Below are 23,916 nucleotides of genomic sequence, written 5' to 3'. Positions count from 1 at the left end.
TGCTTGTAATGACAAGAGAAGAGGTTTTACAAGAAAAGGTGTTCTGGCTCATCAAGATTTCTGTGGTATCAAGACAGGTCTGACAGCAAAGAGTGCAACAGCATGGAACAGCCTGGGCTGCAGGACTTGCATACATAGGATAGCTTGGAGCCCAGCCAGGTGAACTCTGGCTAGGAAGTACAACAGTTTACCACTGTAAATCACAGGAAAATTGACGTGGAGAAGGACATCAGGAGGTTTGCAGGTCAACCAGCTACTCACAGCAGGGTTAACTGAAAATCCAGGGAGCTTGCTCAAGGCCTAGATAGTTTGGAAGAGTACCCAAGATTGGAGATCCCAAGATTTCTCTCATCCCTGTGTCTGCATCACATCACTATCACAGGGAATAATGTTTGTCTTTGTCTGAAGGTTACTTCCTTTGTTGTAACCTGCATCTGTTATCTCTTGTCCTTTCCCTGTGAGCCCCTTCACAGCTACTCCTTAGAGAGACATAAATCACTCCCACTCTCATTCTTCAGACTGAGCGGATCCAGCTTTCTCAGCCTGTCTCTGCACCCCACTGACCACCTTGGTGGGCATCCACTGAGGAAAAATGTAGTTGGCACTGGGAGAAGAACCTGACAGGATGAACTTGGGACAGACATCCAGCTGGGGGAGGCTGCTGGTGAGAAAGAAAGTGAATGAGGGCTCAGCAGAGCTGGGAGGGAGAGATGCCCTCCTGAAACCAGCAGTAGCCCCCACCTCAGGAGCTCCACTGGCCAAGGCAGGCACATGCCAGGCACCCTGTGGATAGTCCCCATGTTGCTGTACCAGCATTGCATATCTTTGATCAAGTTGATAAATAAGTCAAATTGTCCAAATTTCAGCTTGGCTAGAAAGAAAAAACGAGCTGTCTGTGCTCAGTGCACACAGAGGGGCTGCAGGTGCTTTTGAGCCAGTCACATCCTCCCCCAGAGGGGAACTGCTGAATTTGACAGGTATTGAATGATACTCTGTCCCAGGTGGGCTGAGCAGACACACAGCTATGCCACAATTAGACAACCAGGATGGCAAACCAGAGCTGGAGACACTGGGACACCCCAGCCAATACCTCCCACCCATCAGTGCTGACTTTCACACAGGAGTTGGGGTCAGAGGCTTCAGCAAGAAATACCTTTTTTTCATGAACAACACACAGATTCTGGAACTGCCCTTTCCCAATATTCCCACAGAAAACCTACCACCATCCTCCACTCATGTATGCTTGCTGCACCTTTTATGAAATGTAAAGAACATTTTGGCCTCAGCCCAAAATTGCAATTTATTAAGCAATACTAGGAATATAGCAGATTACAGAGGAAGGAGAAAGTGGGTTTGATCCCTTCCAGGAAAAGGCAAAAAGCTGGATTGAAATCAGAATAGTTACCACTTTCTTGTATGTTCAGATTGTTTTTATCTTTGCCAGGCCACATCCCACCAGCTCTACAGGCCAGTGCTGAGTCACCCTGGCTCATGCCAGGCCTCAGGAATAATTTGTCACATCAGAGGATGTTTTGGGCATTCTGGACTATGAGAAATAATAGTGAGAAAACTCTCACCCATATGGCAAATTTCTTCTTCCATATTGGAGCAAAACCTGACACAGGGGATTTTAGGACAGTGTGGGGTGCAGGACAGCTATTTCTTCTTCTGTCAGAGGCATCCTACCATTAGTACATTTTCTCTGAAAACTGATGAATTTATTTCTTTCAAACAAAAAAATTGGAGAACAAAAAATCTACTGTTATTCCAATGCCTTGATCTGTCTTTGGGGGTTGAAAATTTTAAAAGAAAGGTCGAAAATGTGTTTGATGGTAAATCTTGGTGAAGCATTGTGTGGTTCCATGGCTTAAGCCAGCAGCTGGTGTGACTTGGGATCAGTCTCTGGACTACTCATTTCACTTGGCTTTGTGATACTGAGTGATTTCACAGATCTGGGATATCTCTTCATTCAGTTCTTTTATTCCTGGGCTGCATCCCACTTCAGGGTTCATGCAAATCAAGCTGAGCAAATGACAGAGCTGTGCCCAAACATTGCAGGCAGTGAAAGCATAAACACAGTAAAAATTAATAATCCACCTCAGCAGCTTCCCAAGTCTGGACATCTGGGAAATCCTCAGCCTTCAGCATTTAAAGTCACCACAATCTTTTTCTAGAGGAGATAAAAAGCATTGTGTTAATAGATAAGAACCTGCCATATCTCCCTGATACCTTGTGGGATTTCTTTCCACAGTTTAGGCTGGAAAGGAGGGATCAAAATTTGGTATTATGTGAGTGTGGCAGGACCTGACTGTCAGGGGAAAGCAAGGATGTTTTGTTTGGAAAATACACAGGAACAGCTTGCACTTCTCCAGGGAGAGCCACTCTTCCCTACATCTACTTCCCAGGGATTTCAGGGAGCATTTTGGAAGGAGTTAGATCTTAAGAATTTTACAAATCTTAAAGGCAGGTAAGAGAAATAGTGTCAAAATAGGTGACAACTGTACAAGCAGAGACCAAAACCAGAAACCCTTCCACAGACTGGGAATTCATTTTCAAATGCTGAGTTGCTTTTGGCCTTACAAGGATGTGCTGACAAACAGCATCTTGACAGACGGACAGAGAGAGCACCCTTCCCAGTCTGGGCATTGCTTCCCATGGAGTAAACCCTGGCATCAATAGTGAAGAACTAAATGGAAAGTCTATTAATCAGAAAAAAGTCCTAGAATTCCAGAACGGTTCAGTCTGGAAGGGGCGCAGAGGGTCCCTGGTGGCGCCTCCGTGCTCAGGCAGGGCCATCCCAGACCAAGGGCACAGCATTGTGTGCACAGGGCTCTGCAGGATCCCCAGTGCTGAGGGAGACTCCAGCCCCTCCCTGGGCAGCCTGCTCAGGGCTGGGCACTGCCCAGGGCACAAGTTGTGCCTCCTGGGCAGGGGCAGTGCTGGGCTCAGGCCCTGCCCGTGGTTCTGGTGCCACTGCTGGGCCTGGAGCAGAGCCTGGGCCCTGCTCTGCCCCTCCCTGCACACAGGGACAGCCAGGCCTGAGGGCCCCTCTCAGCTGGGGCTCCTCTCCAGCCTGAGCAGCCCCAGCTCCCTCAGCCTTTCCTTGTTAGAAAAAAATCTCAGAATAGGGCACTTGGCTTGCTCTGCCAGAAAATCTGCATTTTGTGGGAGCCACTCTAAGTGCACCTAGTGAACTGGAGCATCTAAAGCTGTACCTGGCACACAGGTCCAGCTCCATGTTAGGGAGCTCAGTTTTAAACCCCAGGGTCTGGCTTTCACAGGTGTCTGCAGGCATGACCTGCTGCGGTTTGCAGATCGTACCTTGGTCCTTGGTGTTCTTTGACTTCCATGGTCTGAGGTCCAGCTTTGGGATCTGACTGCAGCTCACAAAGCCATGGGGGTATCTGTTAGCCCGGAAAATATTCCTTGATACTTTAGTGATGTGGGTATTGTCACATATTATCCGTGACAAGGAGATTTTGGCCAGTGAACGGCGCTGGGAAGGAGTGAAAACCCCAGGGTTCTGCCACCAAAACCTGAAGGAGAAAGAAGACACAACAGATTTTTGCCTTCTGCCTTCTTCACACTGATGACTCCCACAATATGAATTCCCATTAACACTAATTTCTTCTGCCAAGAACAAATTTGAATTTCTATTATTTAAATCAAGAGCCCTGACTCAACAACTGGATAATTGTCAGTCTCACAATCTGAAGGTCGTGAGTTCGATGCTCACACGGGCACCATTTATCGCCGGCCGGGGTCTGAGCACAAACCACAAAAGGGGCAGGACTGCTGGGGACGGCGTCTCAAGCTGTTGTATTTTCCAGCATCAGTCTCATTACATGGTGATGACAATGGGAAGATGCCATCAGCTCATGTCCCCAGCAGCAGACAAAGAACTTAAGGTTACAACTTACTTGAAAAGTTTTTTGACCAATCCCACAAAGCAAAAGCAGATTGACAGCAGTTCTATCCAATCACTATAAACACATGTACCTGTGGTTAAAACAATGCTCGCATCTTTCGAATAAAAGACCTGCTTGTAAGCCTTAAGAGACAATGCACAGAGCTCCATTATTAAGCTTAGAACTTCCTAACATCTGGCTAGATGTACTTTGCTGTAGCTTAGGGAGTTATTCTAGACAAGCATTAATACACAGACCAGTGTTCTATTTGTCCTTACTTTTCTACTTCTCATATAATTTTTCTGCTGACAAACCTTATGACTACTGCTTAGCCCCAATCAACGTTCTGCTGTCTCTGAGGCCTGCCTTTTGCAGCTTTCCCAAAACCCTCTGATTTTAAAGATTCCCACAATTACCTTGCTTTTCTTTTGGCCATGGACAGGTAACAAAGCTGCAATTTAATTAATTGTTCTCAGATGAGGCACAGGTACCCTCTTTCAAATAGGAAAGTTTGCACAGACTGTGCACAGGCTGTGGCCACAGCCAAATGAGTGCCATGTTGGAACAAGCCCTGTAATTATTCAATTTTTTAGAAAAGGGTTTGTTTCCAGCCATAAGAACAGGATTTCTAGATGTGCAACAGACTGTTTGACCCTAAGTTCCTCATCCTGGAGTTTGAGCTTGTACTAAGTCTCTCTCAGCAGAAGTGTTTCCCAGAAACATGGGTTGTGATCCCATTTTCAGGCAATATTGCTGGCAGGTACAGGGATCTTGCTTCAGAATTCCAGCATAAAATGGGGAATGTAACTCACTGCTGCACCTGAAGCCTCTGAGCAACCTCAAGGAGGAGGAGCTCAGGTGTGTCGAAACCTCAGCACTGCTGAAGTGATTTTGGCTGGCAAGAAAACCCCAACCCACCACATCCATCACAAGAAAAGATCAAACACTGCCACGTGTCAGAGCTGAGGGTTCCAGTTCAGAACTGGGGGAGGGAGGAATAAATAGTGAGATATCACTTTGCTGGGAAGGGATCTCAGCCCAGGACCTCAACCATCAGACAGGGAATAAGAACATGACTACAAAGAGAATGAAACTTTTGAAGTAGTATTAAAAAAAAAGCAACAAACAATCGGAGTAGTTTTCAGATCTGCGAGAAGAAATCTGCATAAACTCCAGCCTCCCTGTGCTCTGGGGTTGGGACACCCAGCTCTCCTCTCACCTGTCCCCATCACGAATGTTCCTGAACTGGGTGCCAATGAGACAGGCCATGAGAGGCCCCACCCGGCCTCCTTTCACAAAGGGCTCTGCAAGGGCCCCAATCCAGATGTCAATATTCTTTGGTGTCCCATAGAGCTTCAGGAATTTCCTTGCCAGGTTCTGATTCCTCAACACATGCCCGAGTGACTCCACTCCAGAGGGCTGTGAGAGCCCGCAGAATTTTCTCCAGGAGTTGTAACCTGCAAGTAGTTGAATGTCAGAGCAGATAGAGCAGTGATGCACTACCTCCCCGAAAAGATTTTTCCCTCTCCTTCTCAAAACTGGGACACCAGTAAGGCACCAAAATGTTTAAAACATTTTTCTATATTTCTGTTAATGCTACTGCCTTCCCACTCCTCCAGAGCCAGCTCCCCCTGTCTGTTTTTGGAGTGCCACGTATTTGCAGGTGGGAGCTGTACCACCATCATCCACCTCCACTCAGCAGGGATGCAACTGATGCCGACTTCACTGAAAGAGAACCTGGACAAAATGTTGATGGCCCCTCTCTCTGTACAACAGGAGAATGACCAAGTCCTTCTCCACAGCTGGTCCCTGTCCAGCCATGGGGACAAGCCACCCACTCCACACAGCCCAAGTTACTTCAGCCACCAGACTTTGCCAGCTGGACTAATTTTTCTGGACAGTAAACAGCCAAAAATCCACTGTGCCACAAGTAGTGCATAATTCTGCATCTTGGTGGAGGAGATGAGATGATGCTGCAGCAAACACCTCTGCTGTAAGCAGGATGTCATGGAATCATGGAACAATTTGGATTGGAAGGGATAATAAAGTTAATCTCATTCCACCCACTGCCATGAGCAGGGACACCTTCCACTATCCCAGGTTGCTCCAAGCCCTGTTCAGCCTGGCCTTGAGCACTTTCACGATTGGAGCAGCCACAGCTTCTCTGGGCAACCTGTGCCAGGGCCTCACCAACCTGACAGGAAAAATTTTTCCTGATATCCATTCCAAATCTACTGTCTTATGTCTAAAAAACAGGGAGTATTGGGAGCAAAAGTCACAGCATATGGTGCCTAGATGACACTTCTATCAAGCAAGTCCTGGACATTGAGAATTTGCTCAATCAGAAAATTAATTAGGGAGGGATTTTGACCTTGCTATGCCATCACCACCTTCGTGGATGTCTAATGTAAAGGGGTACAGCACTCATAGGTGGGTTGAGACCTAAAGCTAAGCCCAAATTCACTAGAAACACGTCACTCGCACCATGTCAGGTCTGGAAACCCAGGATTTGTGGTTCTGATCAGGTCTTCATGATGGTGTTTCTCAATAAAGCATGGAAAAATCACAACCTTATGTTGTGGCCAAGGCAGAGCAATCCTGTGAGCTGATGATGCCTCTGGATGTACTGCAAAGCCTCTGACTGGGCTTAAAACCCATGGATCCAGCTCAGTTTTCATCTCAGTTTCAAACAGGAGCCCTATTGCATCTCTCAGGATGTTGCTTACACAGCAGCTCTGGGCTCTTACCTCAGCATAATGACACTGTTGCGTAAGGACCCACTCAGGAGCCAGCTCTGAGGTGCTATCAACAATCTATTTCTCAAGACCATCTTGCAATGCCATTACACTGGTTTTGCACCTTGAAGAGCCCTGAGAGTGGTTCTGACATGCTTGGTTGTTTTTTTTTTTTTTTTTCCTCTGGGACACAGATTTAGTAAAGAAATTATGAAGAGATTTTCTTTACGTATTGGAAACTGCTCTTCCAGTCATGCGTGGCTGGGCTGGACCCTACAGATGGTTGCAGAGAAGTCACAGGGGACTTACAGCCCTAATTCCACTCCTGCAAACTTGTTGCTGAACTATTTTACCATTTTTTTCACTTGGACAATAGAAACAAGTCAATCACTGAACACCAAGCTCTGGTCTGTGCAATGACCTCTGTTCTGCCTCCACGTCTCTCATGCAGCTTCAGCCAGGCTTTGCCTTCAGTGCTCAACCTCCACCCACTTACCTGTGGTGGTTCAGAAACAAGGAAAAAGTTTGGGAAAGAGCATCATAGAATCACTGAATATCCTGCATTGGGAGAGATACATAAGGATTACTGAATCCAACTCCTGAGTAATTTCAGCCAAGCATGGACTGGAGAAGCTTCTCCATGTTTAATCACAAAAATGCCTGATTTCCACTTGTTTTTCTTTGAAAGCTCTGCTCCCACAGCTGACTTACCTGGAAGGCCATGATCTCGGCTGCGCTGCATGTTGAGTGCGGCTAAATCAAACCCAATCCTCTCGACCTGCTCAAAGAGCCGGTCCCGGAGCTCGCCCACCACCATCTGCTGCTGCGTCATCAGCTTGGCCTGGTTGGCCATGAGGCTCCGGAGATAGGGATCAATCCCACCTGCACAGGTGGCACAGGGAAACTGGGATCAATTCCACCTGAAGCAGGGACATGTGAGCAGTGCAGGGAGGACAGTGTGTGGCTGAGAGGCCCCAGAGAGGGGAGCACAGCTCATATTTAATTATAAGCTACTACATGAGAATCAGTTTCCCTGCACTTTAAAGGATTAAGAAGAAAATACTTTGAATAATGTTCTTCAAGACCACAGCAATGAAGCGATCAGACCACTTTGGAACATGATGGGCTGCCCTCATCTACAGGGGACAGTTCTGTTGGGACAACTCTGGCTGGTAGTAAAGGCCATTTAATACATTGAACACAAAAGACTTTTAAATTTGGCTGAAGCAGAAGTTCATCCAGAGAAGGCAAAAAAGACAAATGAAATAAACCCACACTGCAGAAAAGGATTTACCTTCTTGAATGATTCTCCAGACAGCAAAGAAGGAGGTTCTGAGCTGAATTTCAGGAGTTATGGGTCTGTAATATTCATCTAGGCGGCCAACAGTTGGAGGGATTGAGGCATGAGCAAAGCGAAAAGCCAAGGTGAAGACATTGGATATCCGAGGATCCACAGACTCGTTGTAGCCCCGGTAGCGAGGAATGAGCCTGTGGAACTTGCATCCCAACAGGAGAGGCAGGTAGTCCCTGTAAGTTATGATCTAGGGGGAAACAAGGAAAGGGTAAACTGTTAATGTCTTGGCCATCAGTTTCTGTGGAAGCAAAGATGATTTTCATGTTCTCTCTGTCACAGCACTCTGGCAGGTCAGAGCAACATAATAATAGGTTGGACTCAATGATCTCAGAAGTCTTTTCTAATCTAATTGGTTCTGTGATTTTGTGAAGATAAAAGCCTGCCAAATCCTCCCCAATATTGGCTCCTTGTAACCACACCACTCCCATCAGGCAGGCAGAACTGCACCCTTCGTGCCTCAGATAGCAAAGATAACATCGGCAGATAACGGGGGTAGCACCACCCATGAGCAGCTCCCTGAGTCCTCCCACAGCAGAGATTTCCAGTCCTGCTCTCTTGTCTCTGTGGGATATTGAGGAGGCAGCACAATATAATTTAAAAAAGAAAAATCAAATTCTGTGTCAGTGGGAGAAAATGGACTAATTGTCTGAATACTGCATGAAGATGGAACCATTGATGTAAACACAATGACGGAGATGATGCTTTTTGGACAATCCTTTGAATGTTTGCCTTGCCCAACATGTTTTTTCAACAATACAATAATATTTAATTGGGCAGCATTTAAACATAAACATTGTGATATTCCTGTTTTTTATTTTTGTTAAACCAGCTCAGAAGACAGGCCTCAAAGGAGGTGCAGTGCCTTTGAAACCCCATGTCCCTTTCTCTCAAAGGGGCCATTCCTGCTTGAAACTGGAGGCTGGACAAGAGACTTTGGGAGGGCTCTCCCAAGCACAGGGGTGCTTGTGTGACCCCTGGATCCCATTCAGGGTCAAGTCTGGAGTAGCGTGTCAAGCTAGTCAAGATTGTGTGGGGTGGTCAAAGGGTGCAGCCCTGTCCCAAGGAGACACCATGATTGGCTCCACCAGGACATGGGACTTCTTCATAGAATCCCAGTATGATTTGGGTTGGAAAGGACCTTTAAGATCATTCCCATAGGCAGGGAATCATCGAGATGAAGGGATTCACAACCCTGTTGGGGACGATGAAACAAGAAAGCTTTTTAAATATGACTGCCTGGCAGAAGATTTTGAGACTATAGAAACTATATGCGAGATTGAAATGAAAGCAACCTTTGAGATACCTTAGTTGTGACCAGTTGAATGTAATCCCCCCTCGAGGAAACAATTCCCTCTGCAAGCAGGCAGGCCTAAGAGTCAGAGCAGGCCTTGCAGCTTGGCAGATGGGGCCCTAAGAATAAGATTTAGGGTTTAACACATAAACATAGTATGGTAATGTAGTGATTCTTATAGGTTGTGTGGAAATGTTATAAGATATGCATGCTGTAGTAGATTGGTTAATGAGAATCTGCATATTCAACACTGAAGATGATTTATTGTGTTGTAACGGGAGCTTCGCTCTCTTTTTGCTCTCTTTTCGCTCGCTCTCCGCACTCTCTTTTCTCTCGTCTCCCTTATCTCTTTGTCCGCTCTCTGCTCCTCTTCGCGCCCTTTTCTTTCTTTGTCTCTTTGTCTTCCCTCTGCACTTCTTCACCCCCTCCTTTCTACATGCTCTCCACTCTTAAACCTTTGCCGTTGACTCTCTCACACTTTAAGCCTCTCCTCTCTGGGCCTTGCTTCGGGCTGCAGCTGGCAGCTCACAACAGGGCCCTTCACCCATGCCCTTTGTAATAAACCGATAGTTTCACGACTTGGCTTCAAAGAGATCTCGTCTCCGTCTGTCCCTACTGTGCGTGAACCCGAGGAATTTTAATCCAAATTTCCAGGACCATTTTTATCAGGTACAAAATACTGGCTAGAAAAGCTTTTCCTCTGACTTTTCTGTCTGTTCCTCAAACAAAAATGTGCCACTAAAAACCTCATCAAGCACTTTGTAAATTTAACAGTAGATGTACATAAAACATTCAGGGGCCCCTCTGTGCTTGTCATTCCAGGTATCTCTGTGTGATTTTACTTTGGTCAAAAGGGGCTGGAGGAAAGAATTTGGTCCTCTCACCCCTGAATCCTGCACCCTTTGGCCACCCTGCACTAGCAAAATCTAACACGTGAACCCTGTGAGACTGCAGGCAGAGCCAGGACAGGTGGGATGATGGCTGGTACCTGGATCATGGCTCCCAGGATCTTTCGTGCCTCCTGGTAGAGCCTCTCATCATTCCAGTGGGGGTTGAGGCTCCTCAGCTTTCCAGCCAGGCGGTTGTGCTCCCGCACGAAGAGCGTGTGCATGCAGGCCAGCTCCAGCATCTCACTGGCACGGGTGTCACCTGGGAGGGGGACACATGACACTGGAGTGGGAAAGTCACATTGGGAAGCACACACAGAGGAATTTTTAGATGTCTCAATATTTGTGTTGTGAAGAAAGTGGGTAAGAAACACAGAGGAGGAGAGGGAACACAGAGGATCAGACATCACCAAAAAGGCAAAAGCTGAATTTCTGCTGAGGCAACAAAAGCCAGGTGTTGTCCTGGCTGTGCTGAGAATAACAGAGAGGTGGGGAAAGTTTTAGTGAAGGGCTGGGAGCATTAACTTAAAAAGTTAAATACAAGTAGGTGTTCTCCGGGCTCCCATATCAGAGATATTTGGTCTCACGGCTCGAGAGAGAAACGCAAATGGGCAAAGGGAAGTCAAGATGGCCAAGGAAGCTCTGAAACTCAGCAGGTCTCCTTCAAACCAGCTGAAACTGTGGCCAAAGCAAGGTGACAGTCACAAACAGGCTCTCTGGGGAGTAAAGGGAAAAGCAAAATGAGTCAACTTGGAGGAATAAAAAACAAACAGCATCACAATAAAATATCAAATCCTTCTTCAAACATCTGGGGCAGGAAACACAAGAGCAAGCAGGTGATGAGAGCATAGGCAAGCACTCAGAGAAAAGTAAACATGTCGTATTTAGTCCCCTTGTCCCACAGCAAATGGAGGCATTTGCTCCTGCACTTGGCACAGAGCCCTTTTCATCCACTCTCAAAGGCTGCCTGTGAGGGACTGCGGAAGGAGGAACAAATGCAGCACTGTGAGGTTTCCCTGAGCAGAATGCATCCAGACAGAGCTTCCAACAGAGCTCTGGGAGGAAACGTTGAGCCCTGGGAGGCAACTGCACATGTAAAACTCCCCCAGTTCTCAGGGACCGGAAAAGTCACAAATAAGACACTGAATTTTCAAAGGCGCTTCTGATGCAGCCTGAACTGATAAACTTTCCCATAAAAGAACTGATGGGTCTGTTCCAGCCACGGAACAGGAACTGCTCCTTGGTGAGAGTCTGCAGGGGCCAGAAGCCCCTCCTGGGAAGTATCTGATGCTCCTGCCCACTCTGCTTCTCACTGAGCACCTGCCTTTGGCCACAGGTCCTGCGTGGCCCTCACCAAGGAGAGACCTGCACAGAACTGGGGGACCAGGTGAACACATGGAACAACATGTGGGACAGGTGGAATGCTGTGGGAGCCTGGAGGGAGAGTGAAACACCATGAGCTTTAAAGGAGAGATCTGATGGATTCCAAGGACCATGGGGATGTTTAGAGGAACTTTGGCCAGATATGAAAGGGGCCAAGGGAACAGAAAGCAGCTCCACAGGTGATGAGACCTGTTGTGCCCTGAAGCTTTCTCCAGCACTGCCACAAGCATCCTGGTGTGGCCAGAGCCAGCAAGAGTCAGTTGAGAAGTCCTGCTCTCCAAAAGAAATAGGCCATGGAGACACTAATTCATGAGGTATATCAGAAGCATCCCTCTCTGGGGTCCCACAGGCTTGTGGAAAGTACTCCCAATACTCCCTCAGTCTTCACAATGGTGGGAACACACCTTAAAAGGTATTGGTCTCATCCTCATTCCAGCTGGGATCCGAGCTCCTCTCAAAGTGCAGCAGGGACATGCAAATGTTTCGTGCTGTGGCCCAGCAGAGTAGTTGCACATCTGTTCCCATCCTGCTGGGATGGAGACAGCCATGGAAGGACAAGTACAGACCAGCCATTGCCTCCAGGCCAGGCTGCCATTGCTGTGCCTGCTTGGGCACTCTGGGCCTACACCAGAGCTGCTGAGCATGGATGAGACACCTTCACTCCAGGTTTATCCTCACAAACAAGACTTGGAGAGGGTGATGACCTTCCTCCTACCTAGCACAGCCTGTCCCAGTCTTTCATTATTTGCTCCATTCCATTTTCTATTTAAATAAGAAAAACAAACAACTGAAGAAGTGAGCTGGAGATGGTGGAATTGCCTGCTCCAGATTCCAGGTCTGGGGGGCAAGCACCCAACTCACCTGCAAGAAAACAAGGGATCCGAGCCGGCCCACTGGCCTTGAGGCAGGGCTCCTTCCTCATGGGGCCGAAGGGCATGTAGGCCCTGCCCCTGTCGGTGAAGTTGCGGTTCACAGCCAGGAGGCCGCTCTGGCTGCCGCGGTCCCGCAGCCGCTCGGCCAGGGCGGCCTCGCTGCCGTACACGACGCTGCCGTCCAGGAAGGAGGTGAGGGCGTTGATCTGGTCCCGCACCGCCCGGGCCCGCGGGCAGGCCGGCGCCGAGCGGAAGAAAGGGAGGCAATCCCTCCTGTTGGTGATCCGGGGGTCGTTGGGTGGGATCTGCAGATGGAGAAAAGGAAAATTCATGAAGATGGAGCCAGGCAGGAGCACTGTCACAGGGCATAAGGGTCAGATTGACAGCAGAGATGCTGCTTTAGGAGCCCAAGTCCCAAACGGCCTGGAGCCTAAAGTCCTATGGATTCCTAAAGTCTTTCCCCTGAAAATAAATATATTGGATTGCATCTTTAACGCTCAGTTTTCTTATCTCCATATCTACACCACAGAGAATTGTCATCCAGTATTTGTGACCCTTCCTTCTAGCACTCTCAGATGTATGTCAGGGAAACACTCAGTGATGTTCCATCCCATCACAGTTTTCCTCGAGAGGAATTAGGAGGACATGTAGAAACCAGAGCTGTAGCAGAACTTCAAAGGTGGGAGAGCAGGGCTGCAGGAGGGACATGGACATGATTTGGTGAAAAGGAGGCTCAGGGGGCCCTTGTGGCTCTGCACAGCTCCTGACAGGAGGGCACAGCCGGGGGGTCGGGCTGTGCTCCAGGGAACAGGGACAGGAGCAGAGGGAACGGCCTCAGGCTGGGCCAGGGCAGCTCAGGGGGGACAGCAGCAGGAATTTCCCCATGGAAAGGGGGCTCAGCACTGGCACAGCTGCCCAGGGAGGTTTGGAGTGCCCATCCCTGGAGGTGCCCAAGGAAGGGCTGGAGGTGGCACTCAGAGCTCTGGGCTGGGGACAAGGTGGGGGTGAGGCACAGCTTGGACTGGATGATCCTGGAGGGCTTTTCCAATCCCAGTGCTTCTGTGATTCTGTGATCTGCTGGAGCAGGGACCAGGATGTGACTTCTGATAATGCCACAGGCACTGCTGGGAGATCTCAGCACTCCCTTGTCCTGTGCAAAGAACACTGAAGTCCTGTGGATTTTCTGGAGTATTGACACTCCCCAGTGTCTGTCTGTGACATTTCCTGTTTTCCTGGCATCAACTGTGCTACCTTTGCACAACAGCTCCAAAGAAAAACCACCTTGCTGAGGGAGATGGCCAAATGCCTGGAAACCTGGCAAAGTCTGTGCCTGTGCCTGAACCCAGGGAGTGCCCCTGGAACACAGCACTGCCACCACACAGCGTGCTCTGATCTCCTTGGCCTGTTTGGGAGGATATTCCTCCACAGCCAAGGAGCGTGAGTGCCACCAACATCTGGTTGGAAAGCAGATGTCCTCTCCCTTCCTCCCCTGGAGGAAGGAGGCTGCCTGTACCTGGATGGGAAAGCAGGGAGGCTCCTTGGCACAGCTGGTGTCACAGTCTGGCCCACCACTGAAGGGCACTCTGGCTGGGGTTTCTGGGCTGAAATCCAGGTCGTGGTCAATAAACTGGCCCCACTGCATGAACATGAGGGATCTCTGCTGGTCCATCTGCAGCAGCTCCGGGGGGAAGCGGACAATCTCGTTGGACACTTGTCGGACCTGCAGGGGTGGAGGCAGAACACAGTGGTGGGAAATGACGTGTGTGAATGGGTGTACCCAGCTGCAGGGTCATCAGCAAAAATTCCCAGGGCACTTCTTGTGCTTTGCAGACAAAAAACCCCAAATCTGTCTGTGCAGGAAGGTGTCATGATCACCAAGTGCCCTTCCCTGAGCACAGTGCTTCTCTGGCTCTAGGCAGGATTCTGAACCTCCAGGCCAAGACTGTCCCTTGATGGACTTGGGGAAATAGCTAAGCAAGGCTGGGAAAGGGAGACAAAACAAATTTTAAAATATCTTTTTTTTTTTTTTTAATAGAAGTGTAGAAAAAACAGCACCAGGGAATTTCTGAAAATTATCTTGAAGTCCTCCTCCCTTCTCATCCCTTACACAGCAATCACAGTTCTCCCACCTCCATGTATTACTACAGAAAAAGTGGACACAGTGCTGTGGAGGAAGGTTAGGAAGTACAAGAAATCCATGAACACAACCTCAGCTCCTCCTCATCAGAGCTGTTGCACCAAGCTCAGGTGACCAAAAGCCACCTTCCAGTGTCCCTGCTCACATCCAGGTGCCATGAGAGCCACAGCCCCTGCACTTCACCCACACAGGGACCCCCACATAGCATTTTTGCTCATACATTTTTTGTTCTAGGGATTCCCTGGCTCACTTTATCCTCTGGCATAATTGCTTTTCAGAAACAACTGCCACAGACCAAATAAAAAAATGTAAGTAAAATAATTTGGCCTAAATGCACTCAATTTAAAAGAACATATTGTGTAATTCTGTATTCCTCCTGTGATTCTGCAGCAATCAGATTAATTTTCCTTTGCTTTTCCTGAAGACATGGGACTTAGATTCACAGCTGCAGGGTGATGGTCTGAGAATATCCAGGGGGATCTATTAGGAATGCTTTCTAAGCCCCTCTCACCTGATCCACAATTCCAGGTAGTGGATGAGCACTTTGATGCCTGCACTCTGTCCTAGAACTGACAATCCCTAGGTCTGACACTGTGTTCTGAGACTGTTACAAACTTTACCAGTGGAAGGGGGAACCCAGAGAAACGTTTTCCTTCCGTCCACCCGCGAGGCACGGACACGCCATCCTCATATTCCGCTGGCAGCCACCTGGCCAGGGCTCTGTTGGAAGCTCCTAGGGATGGGTTCCTCCTGTCAGAGGCAATGGAAAAACAGCAAACAGTTGGAGCCAGGAGCTTGTGGATATGGAGAAACATGGAACTTGGAATGGGAGCACGCCATGGTTGGGGAAGCGCTGCCGCTCTGTAGGTTTGGTGCTATCAGTAAACCTTAGGATTAATAATAACAACAACAACAATCATAGAATTGTTTAGGTTGGAAAAGACCTTTAATAATCTGCCCCAACTCTCAGCTTCTCCCAGGCAAGAACTCAGGTGCCCCTGATGACATCCAGCCTGAAAAAAGGCCCTTGGACTGTGGCTGGAAAACAAAGTTGGAAGCTGAACACCATGGAAAAGGGGAGGAGCCTTTGAATGGAATTAGCTATGGTCTTGAACATAAATTGGGGGATTTGGACTGTGAGGTTATTGTGCTGGGTGATTTTTTGAAGGTCATTAATGAAGAGTCCCTGCCCTTTGCAGGGGGTTGGACTAGATGACCTTTAAACCTTTTCAAAATGACTTCCAATACAAACAATTCTGTGACTCTATGATTGTAGTTTGATTAGATGTCCTAGAGTGACTTTATGATGCTCGTATCCCCATTAATCTGTTTAGCCCAGAAATAAGTTTTGCACCTTTAAGATTGGTTCTGAGAGCGAAGTGGTGGGGAGAGAAGCAGCAGCAGTTTGTTTTCAGACACTGCACTCGCTCCTCCACATTCCTGCTCCTGGACTGTGTTGTCTGCAGCACAGAGAGACAGTGGCACAGAGCTCTCCTTTGCTTTTTAGTCAGTTTTTAGCTAGCTGAGGCAGAGAAGTTCTCTGGTCTGTAGTTTTTCTTTTTCTTTGGAGCTGTTCAAACCTGCTCTGGCCTGAACACCCAGGACAGCACCGGCAGCTCCACCTGAGGCCACCGGGCCAGGCCTGGCCTGTGACATTTCCAGCACTGAGGGACTGACCAGAGACTGAGTGAGCTGAGCTGCAACCCGGGGAGGGACTTTCTCAGTTTGTCATCTCTTTTGGAGCACCAAGGGGTTCTATTGTTTAATATGGTTCTTTTTTTTTTTTTTTTTTTTTTTTTTTTTTGTGCTGGTGAACGCTTTGCCTGTTAAATTAAGGGTTTTTTCCACTTTTCTCCAAGGAAATATTTTCCTGAACTGGCTGGGGGAGGGGCAGTTTGAATCTGCTTTCTAGAGGAACGCCTTTGGAGGTTCTTTCCCAGATTTTCTCTAAACCAGGACAAATACACCATTAAATCCTTAATCAGAGTAGTAATGTACTTTCTTTGGAGTGCATGTCCAAAGTGTGTTCTGTGGTGGCCTCTCACCCACAGGGGGTGTAGCACTGCCCCAGGCAGTGGAGAAACAGAGCACAGCTGATCCCACCTTCCCAGGGCCTCAGGTCTGGATCAGGTGTAGAGGACCCGTCCTTATCCCCCCCTGAAGTGGAAGGAGGCAGGAGGTCTCTCCTTTGTTCTTATACAATCCCCTGAAGGCTAAAGCACCCTGGAGCAGGCAGAGCTGGCTGAGCTCCTTCCTCTGCCTCAGCTGCTTCCAGGAGCTTCCCAGCTCTGTTTTTACAGGGAATGTTTCTGAACTGCCCCTGTAAAACACCCCATGCTCAGCAATTTCCCATGTCTCCCACATTCCCATTCCAGCCATGGGAGGTGCAAGGAGGTGCTCTCCCAGCCTATATGCCCAGATTTCCTCCCACACAGTGTGGGGCAAAGAGATGGCTGGATCATGCTCAGTGTGGATTTAGGTCAGGAAACCCTTGGAGACCCTGCCTAGGGGCAGGGCCAGACAAAGAGTCTGTCCCCAACACGGAGCTCCTCCTGTTTTGGCAAAGAGCTGGTTCAGGTACAACACCAGGAACCTTCCCAACAGGACTGGAATCAACAGCTCCACACATTACTAGGAAATACTCGAGTGTGAAACTCCTAAACAAGGTGCCTGTGTGAATCCTCCCTGGAGAAGTGGGTCTAGTTCTACTTATGGAGGATGCTTGACATCCATCTATAGAAAAATTTAGGTTAACCACCAGCCCAGATCACTGAGTGCCACATGCAGTTCTTCCTTGGCCACCTCCAGGAATGGGGACTCCACCAGCCCCCTGGGCAATTCCAATACCTGACCACCCTTTCCAGGAAGAAATTCCTCTTGATGTCCAACCTGAGCCTCCCCTGGTGCAACTTGAGTCTATTTCTTCTCCTCCTGTCCCATCCATCCATCCATCCATCCATCCATCCATCCATCCATCCATCCATCCGTCCTCCTGCTGACACAGCCCCTCACCTGTTATTGCACTCTCCAGTAATGGTTCTGTAGCCAGAAGATGCACAATTTATTTTCTTATCCTGCTGGTCACATCCAGTGGCCTTGAAAATCACCTCCACCTGAGCTGGAGTCAGCAAGTCTGGCAAGGAATAAGGGAGAAAAAATCCATGCAGGAACACACTGGCCCTGCAAAGGTTTTCCTGTACCTAGTACCTATACCTACCCCCATCTGCACAATCACAGTGTGCTGTCATTTAACTCTTCCTGCTCAAAGACATGCCAAGGATGCTCTTTGAGCAGCAGATGCTTTTACTGGTTTGGAATGCATCAAACCCAGCAAAGCTATGGTCAGATCTTATTTATAATCACATGTTAGGCTCATGCAGCAGCAGAATGGTTTTCTAGTATTGGCTCTCCTCTCCTCTCCTCTCCTCTCCTCTCCTCTCCTCTCCTCTCCTCTCCTCTCCTCTCCTCTCCTCTCCTCTCCTCTCCTCTCCTCTCCTCTCCTCTCCTCTCCTCTCCTCTCCTCTCCTCTCCTCTCCTCTCCTCTCCTCTCCTCTCCTCTCCTCTCCTCTCCTCTCCTCTCCCTCTTTATCCACCATAAAATGCAGTCACAGCTATCCTAGGGGCTGTTACAAGTTTTTCCCCTTGGAAGCAGGTCCCAGTGTGTGTCACCTACTCGGAGCTGCCTGGAAAAGAGCCATCCTGTGGCTGGGCTCACCGAGGGCATTGTGTTTTGCTGTGCACATTTCCCTTTGTAGGGAAGCTAAGTGGCAGAGTTTAACAAGAAAAGTCTTACAGAATCACAGAATCATGAAATGGTTTGGGTTGAAGAGACCTTAAAGACCATCTTGCTCCAACTCCCTTCCCTTGGGAAGGATAGGGACACCTTCCCAAGTTGCTGCAGCCTGGCCTTGGACACTTCCAAGGGGCAGCCACAGCTTCTCTGGACAGCCTGTGCCAAGGCCTCAGCACACTCTCAGCCAGCAATTTCTTCCTAACATAATCCAAATCTCTCCTCTTTTAGTTTAAAACCATTCCCTCTTTTCCTGTCACTATCTACCCGTGTAAAAAGTCCCTCCCTCTTTTTTATAAGCCCTTTTAGGAAGGGGCTCTGATATCTCCCCAGAGCTGTCTCTTCTCCAGGCTGACCCCCAGCTCTCCCAGGGAAGATGCTCCTTCTTGGCTATTGCTGCTCACTCCACGTCCCAGCCCTCTGAGGTTTCCTGGTCACTGCTGCCACCAACAGTCTGGGTCAGAGCATGGTTTGAAAAGCCACTGGGCAGGTGGGTGAGAGGTGGCAGCCAGGGGGCCCTGGCACGGCTCTGTAGTGGCACTGGAGCATCAGTCCTGGATGGAGAGGCTGGAGCTCTGCACAGCCAGTTCTGCCATCACCTTCCAACTCATCCTGTCCCAGAGCAAAGCCAGGGCACTCCACGATGTGCCTTATCCTGCCAGTGCTTCACTGTAATGTTGGTAAAGTGTTTGAGGCCAGGCTAGATGAGGCTTGGAGCAGCCTGGAACAGTGGAAGGTGTCCCTGCCCATGGCAGGGGTGGCACTGAATGGGCTTTATGGTCCCTTCCCACCCAAACCATTCCATGATCCCCATATGTATATGGCAGGAGTCCTCCCTCTGTGTCCCTGAGCTGCTCCTTTCACTGACCCTGATCTGTGTCCTGTCAGCAGCCTGGCCTGGCCTGACTCCATCTCACAGAGGATGTTGCTCCTCCAGATACATGCTGAAATGTCCTCTCACATCTCCCCATTCTCTATTTGGACAGTGTTGTGTCTGTGATGTGACTTCAGTGCTGTCTGAGGTCTGGCTGAAGAACTGCCCTCCTTGGGGCCAAGCTGCTGGGAGCCATCTCTGGGTTTGCTCATTCCCTGCTCAAGCAACAGAAAATCTACCAAAGCCTTCCAGGCTTTGACCAATTGGAACTTGAACCTCCACACAGCAGAAGGAACCAGGGAAGTGCACAAAACACTTTCACTAACTGAAAAACCTCAAAGTAATATTTAAAATGAGAAAAGAGCACAGAAAAATAACTCAGCTTTGCTTCACCGCAGCCACATGGGAAAGATTTGTTACAGCCCACCACAACCCCCTTTCCTTCACTCCTCCCAAGCCCCAGGGACCAAGCCCTGTGTCTTCCTCCTCTGCCTTCCTCCCAGCAAAGGGGGATCCTACCTGTGACGTTGAAGTCCCCCCTCACAGCCCCTTGCATTCTCTCTTTGAGCAGGCTCAGGGTGGTCTGCAGGTAATCCGCTGCCCGGACAGCCTCTCGTGTCCCCCCCACTGGCTGCTTGAAATATCTCAGGAGCTCTGCTGGGGTCAAGGCATTGTTCTGCAGGCTCTTCTTTATGCTGCAAGGGACAGGAAACCAAAATCTGACACGGAGCAGGGGCAGGGATGCTGCAGTTGCACACCTGAGCATCAGGCACGGCATGTCCTAAGTGTGAGCTGTTGGGCAGAGTCACTGTGAGAGGCCAGGGCTGCTCTAGCACCCTCCACAGAGCAGCAGAGACACTTGCAGGAAGGGAGCCCCTGAAACTGCCCAGCTCCACCTGCCAGAAGGCAAACGGCATCCATGAGGCACCAAACCTCGCTCGGCTGTTATCCACATCACAATACCTCTCACTGTCTGGGGGCCTCAAATGTCTCCAGGCCACCCTGTCCTAAAGCTGCTGGAGCCTCCTCTCAGCTGGAGGAGTCCCCAAGCCAGGGAGGGGATTCAGAGTGTGGCTGCTGGCAGAGAACAGGTATGGGCTGGTAGGAAGTTGGACACTCCCAAAGCATGGCTGGGAGCCCCACAAAATGTCCTCACTGCAGCATCCAGCTGTTTGCTGCATTCCTTGGAGGGAATCACTGGAAATATGCAGGAGCCTGTTATGGTCTCAACTCAGAGCCCTGAAGGGTGCAACAGAGCCCAGCAATACCATCAGGTGCCGCTGTGAAGATGGGAAGGCCCTGGCACAGGGTGCCAAGAGGAGCTGGAAGTGTCCAAGGCCAGGCTGGATGGGGCTTGGAGTACCCTGAGATAGTGGGAAGTGTCCCTGCCTATGGCTGGAAAGAGATGAGCTGGAAAGAGATGAGCTTTAAGATCTCTTCCAACCCAAACCATCCAGGATTCTGCAATTCTTTGAAAACCGAGACAGAGGAGGTCACAGCTCCCAGTGACCTGACAGACTGGTGTAAAATCATGGTGAGCAGCCAAAAGCTGGTTGAGAGCCCACTGTGCTCCCAGGGCTCCCCACCCCACTGTCCCTGGGCTGCGGGGAGCAGGAGAGGAAGGGGAAGCTGCAGGAGAGGACAGGGGACAGGGACAGGGGACAGGGACAGGGGATAGGGACAGGGACAGGGGACAGGGATGTGACAGGGGACAGGGGACAGGGGACAGGGGACAGGGGACAGGGGACAGGGGACAGGGGACAGGGACGGGGACAGGGACAGGGGACAGGCACAGGGACAGGGCCAGGGGACAGGCACAGGGACAGGGGACAGGGGACAGGGACAGGGGATAGGGAACAGGGACGGGGACAGGGACAGGGGACAGGAAGAGGGGACAGGGGATAGGGAGAGGGAACAGGGACAGGACGGGGACAGGGACAGGGACAGGCACAGGGACGCGCCACCCCAGCGCGGCTCTCACCGCTCCCGTGTGCGCCTGTAGGCAGCATCCACCAGGTGCCGGGCCTCAGCCACGCTGCTGAGCAGGGCCGTGTCCGACAGCTGCAGCGGCACATCTGGGCAGGGACAGGGAGGAGCAGAGGTGAGGGTGCCGGCAGGAGCACCCCTGCGCCTCCTCCACCTGGGAATTACACACAGCAGCGCAGGAGGCAAGTGCTGCTCCCTCTCCAGAGATCTGCATGTAAATATATCCCTCAGGGGAGTTTGAGAGTCTCTCCTGGCCATGAAGAGAATACCTCCATCCGTGGAGGCTTCAAACAGCCCCAAACAGTGAGAGGTGCAGGCACCATCTGTGCTGCCCTTTTCCAGCAGAGCATTTGAACAGGGTGCCCAGAGCAGCTGTGGCTGTCCCACCCCTGGCAGTGCCCAAGGCCAGCCTGGATGGGGCTTGGAGCAGCCTGGAATAGCGAAAAGTGTCCCTGCCATGGCAGTGGGGGAATGGGATGAACCCTGAGCAATTCCCTTCCAACCCAAACCATTCTGGGATTCTCTGATTCTATGAGCAGCCTGATTTCCCCACGTCTTTCCCCAGTCCTTCCTGCAACCTCCTGCCATTTTCACTACTCCCCTTCCTGCCCTGGGGGAGCTCCCAAAATTAATTTCATCTCCCTCATCTGCTGGCTGTGGGTCACAGAAAGGAAGGGGACAGGCCACAAGGGCTTCTCTGAGTGACAGCACTTTCCTACAGCTTCTGGGAAAGAGGAAAACTTCAGAAAATAGCACAAAGGGATAAACATTTCCCAAATCTCTCCAGTTTCTTTTAAATACCTTCCCAGATCAGCCCAGAGCTCACCTCTTGGACAATCCTGATGAGAAAAATTACTGCCTGGACCACTGTTTGAGGCAAATGAAAAGCGAGGCATGTGCTTTTCATAAGAATTTGACATTGTAAATGAACAGATGGAAGTCTCCATATATTTTGGAGCAGTGATTCAGGGCTGGAAGAGGGAGAGTAACTGCCCCATCCCTACACTCCACAGGCAGCTGTCTCAGGTGCTGGCACAGGGAGGGAGACCCTGGTTCCATGGGCATGGACAAGTGCTGGGAACTGATCTCCTTTACCTGATTTTAAGGAATCAGGCAGAATGTGAACTGGTAAAACCCTGAACGAGCCACAGAAGGTACAAACTGTGCCCCTTCTGGCACCTTTTCATGGCTGTGCTGCTGAATGACAGTCTATTCCAGACACAGCCTGATCTTTCCCCCTCAGAAAATCCCCTGATCTGCAAACCCTGAGGGAAGGACAATACCGTAGGAAGAGGATACAGATCCCTGGAACAGGCTGAGGATCACCAGCAGCCCCAGGAAAGTTTCTGCCTTCATCCCTGCAAAGAAATGTAGGTGAAGACGACCAAGAGCATATGGATGCATCAGGAAGGTCCATGCCAAGGTGGAGGATGGCAAGGCAGCTCATGGAGCATCCCCTCCCAATGCAACGCTTCCAGGAGGGAGTGCACTGCCCCAGAGCTCCTGTCAGTGCCATGTGGAAAAGGAGCAGCCTCCTGTCCCAGGGATGCCAGCACTGCTGGGAACTGGGAATGTGCTGCTTGGGACTTTGGGGGCACCACAAAGGGGCCAGAACCTGCTGCCAGCACAGCACCCACAGCGTGCAAGGGAGAGCTGCTGGGGAAGAGGAAAGAGCCAGGATAGCACGGCAGGTCCTCCACACCTCTGCTTCTCTGCCTTTAGATTCCAAGAGTCCTCCTTGCAAGTAGTCATGCCACATACAATGTCACAAAAAAACATATAAGGACTGTATTCTCTTTATTCCTGATTAGCCCGGGATTGAGAATATTCATATTAAAAGTTACACCAAAACTTTGGAGGAAATAACACTTCAATATTTAGAATGTTGCTGCAATAATCACTATGAGTGAACTGTTTGTGTTCCTCAATAGAGCCAGAGTGAAGCCAACCATGAGCTGGGTATCACTCTATCCCCATAATTATAAACTATGGCATTTATATTTGTGTTTTAATGGGAATTTATTCCGTTATTACCTATCTGTTCCTCTAACATAGGCTGCAAAAGGAGAGGGAAGTATTTAATAGCCATTTAATAGATGTTTGGGATGTTTTTCCCGAAGCTGACCCACTCACCTCCCAAGGCTGCTCCAAGCAATCAGCTCCCAAAATGAGCCCAGAGCTGTGGGCTGAGCACCCACCGTGAAGCTGCCCCAAAGGCACCCACACTGCCCGGCTCAGAGGCAAAGGCACCCAAATGCCCGGCTCAAAGGCACCCAAATGCCCGGCTCAGAGGCACCCAGGATGCCCTGCTCAGACGCAAAGGCAGCCCAGGATGCCCGGCTCAAAGGCAAAGGCCCCCAGCCTGCCGGCTCGGCCCCGTCCCTGAGGAGCAGCCCCGGCAGCCGCAGCCGCCGCCCCCGCTCCCGGCGCTTCCCGGCGGCGGCCGAGGGTGGGAGCAGCGGGAACCGCCGCGCTCAGCCCCAGGCTCAGCCCCAGCTCCCCAGAGCAGCCCCCGGCAGAGAAGCAAACCCTCAGCAAGGGCAAAGCGCCAGTGCCCGGGCCAGGCTCCCACCTGCGATCCGCCGCCTCTGCCCGGCCCGCGGCCCCTCCGCGCCCGCTTTTATCGGCCCGGCCTTATCAGCAGCGGCTGCCTCGGGCACTCCCCTGGCGTGGGGGCCCGGCCAGGCCAGCGCCCACCT

General features: G+C 50.2%; 1 protein-coding gene across 2 annotated transcripts; it reads right to left on the bottom strand.

Annotated features, from left to right (window-relative positions):
* Positions 1-1,247: 1,247 nt before the first annotated feature.
* LOC102063561 (eosinophil peroxidase) lies at positions 1,248-23,916 on the bottom strand. Of its 2 annotated transcripts, none has more exons than XM_074557006.1 (14): positions 23,790-23,916; positions 22,501-22,575; positions 21,213-21,306; positions 19,751-19,926; positions 17,580-17,700; positions 15,188-15,317; positions 13,944-14,150; positions 12,420-12,735; positions 10,277-10,437; positions 7,938-8,184; positions 7,355-7,525; positions 5,128-5,365; positions 3,322-3,536; positions 1,248-2,170 (listed from the first exon to the last, which is right to left on the bottom strand). In XM_074557006.1, the coding sequence occupies exons 2-14, from the start codon at positions 22,571-22,573 to the stop codon at positions 2,142-2,144; spliced, it is 2,178 nt and encodes a 725-aa protein (XP_074413107.1). In that variant the 5' UTR covers positions 22,574-22,575; positions 23,790-23,916; the 3' UTR covers positions 1,248-2,141. The 2 variants fall into 2 exon arrangements, with proteins under 2 accessions (XP_074413107.1, XP_005493797.4); XM_005493740.4 differs by lacking the exon at positions 23,790-23,916 and adding an exon at positions 23,351-23,769.

The sequence above is a fragment of the Zonotrichia albicollis genome, chromosome 22 (assembly GCF_047830755.1).
Source record: "Zonotrichia albicollis isolate bZonAlb1 chromosome 22, bZonAlb1.hap1, whole genome shotgun sequence".
Lineage (NCBI taxonomy): Eukaryota > Metazoa > Chordata > Aves > Passeriformes > Passerellidae > Zonotrichia > Zonotrichia albicollis.
This window is presented reverse-complemented; position numbering and strand designations above follow the sequence as displayed.

Bases quoted from the DNA above. Each gene is read 5' to 3' on its own strand.
- LOC102063561 (XM_074557006.1), bottom strand. From the start codon at position 22,573: ATGAAGGCAGAAACTTTCCTGGGGCTGCTGGTGATCCTCAGCCTGTTC. The intron at 7,526-7,937 runs GTAAATCCTTTT...CCACCTGTGCAG, and splicing joins CTGGAGAATCATTCAAGAAG to GTGGGATTGATCCCTATCTC. The intron at 5,366-7,354 runs GTAAGTCAGCTG...AACTACTTGCAG, and splicing joins CCGAGATCATGGCCTTCCAG to GTTACAACTCCTGGAGAAAA.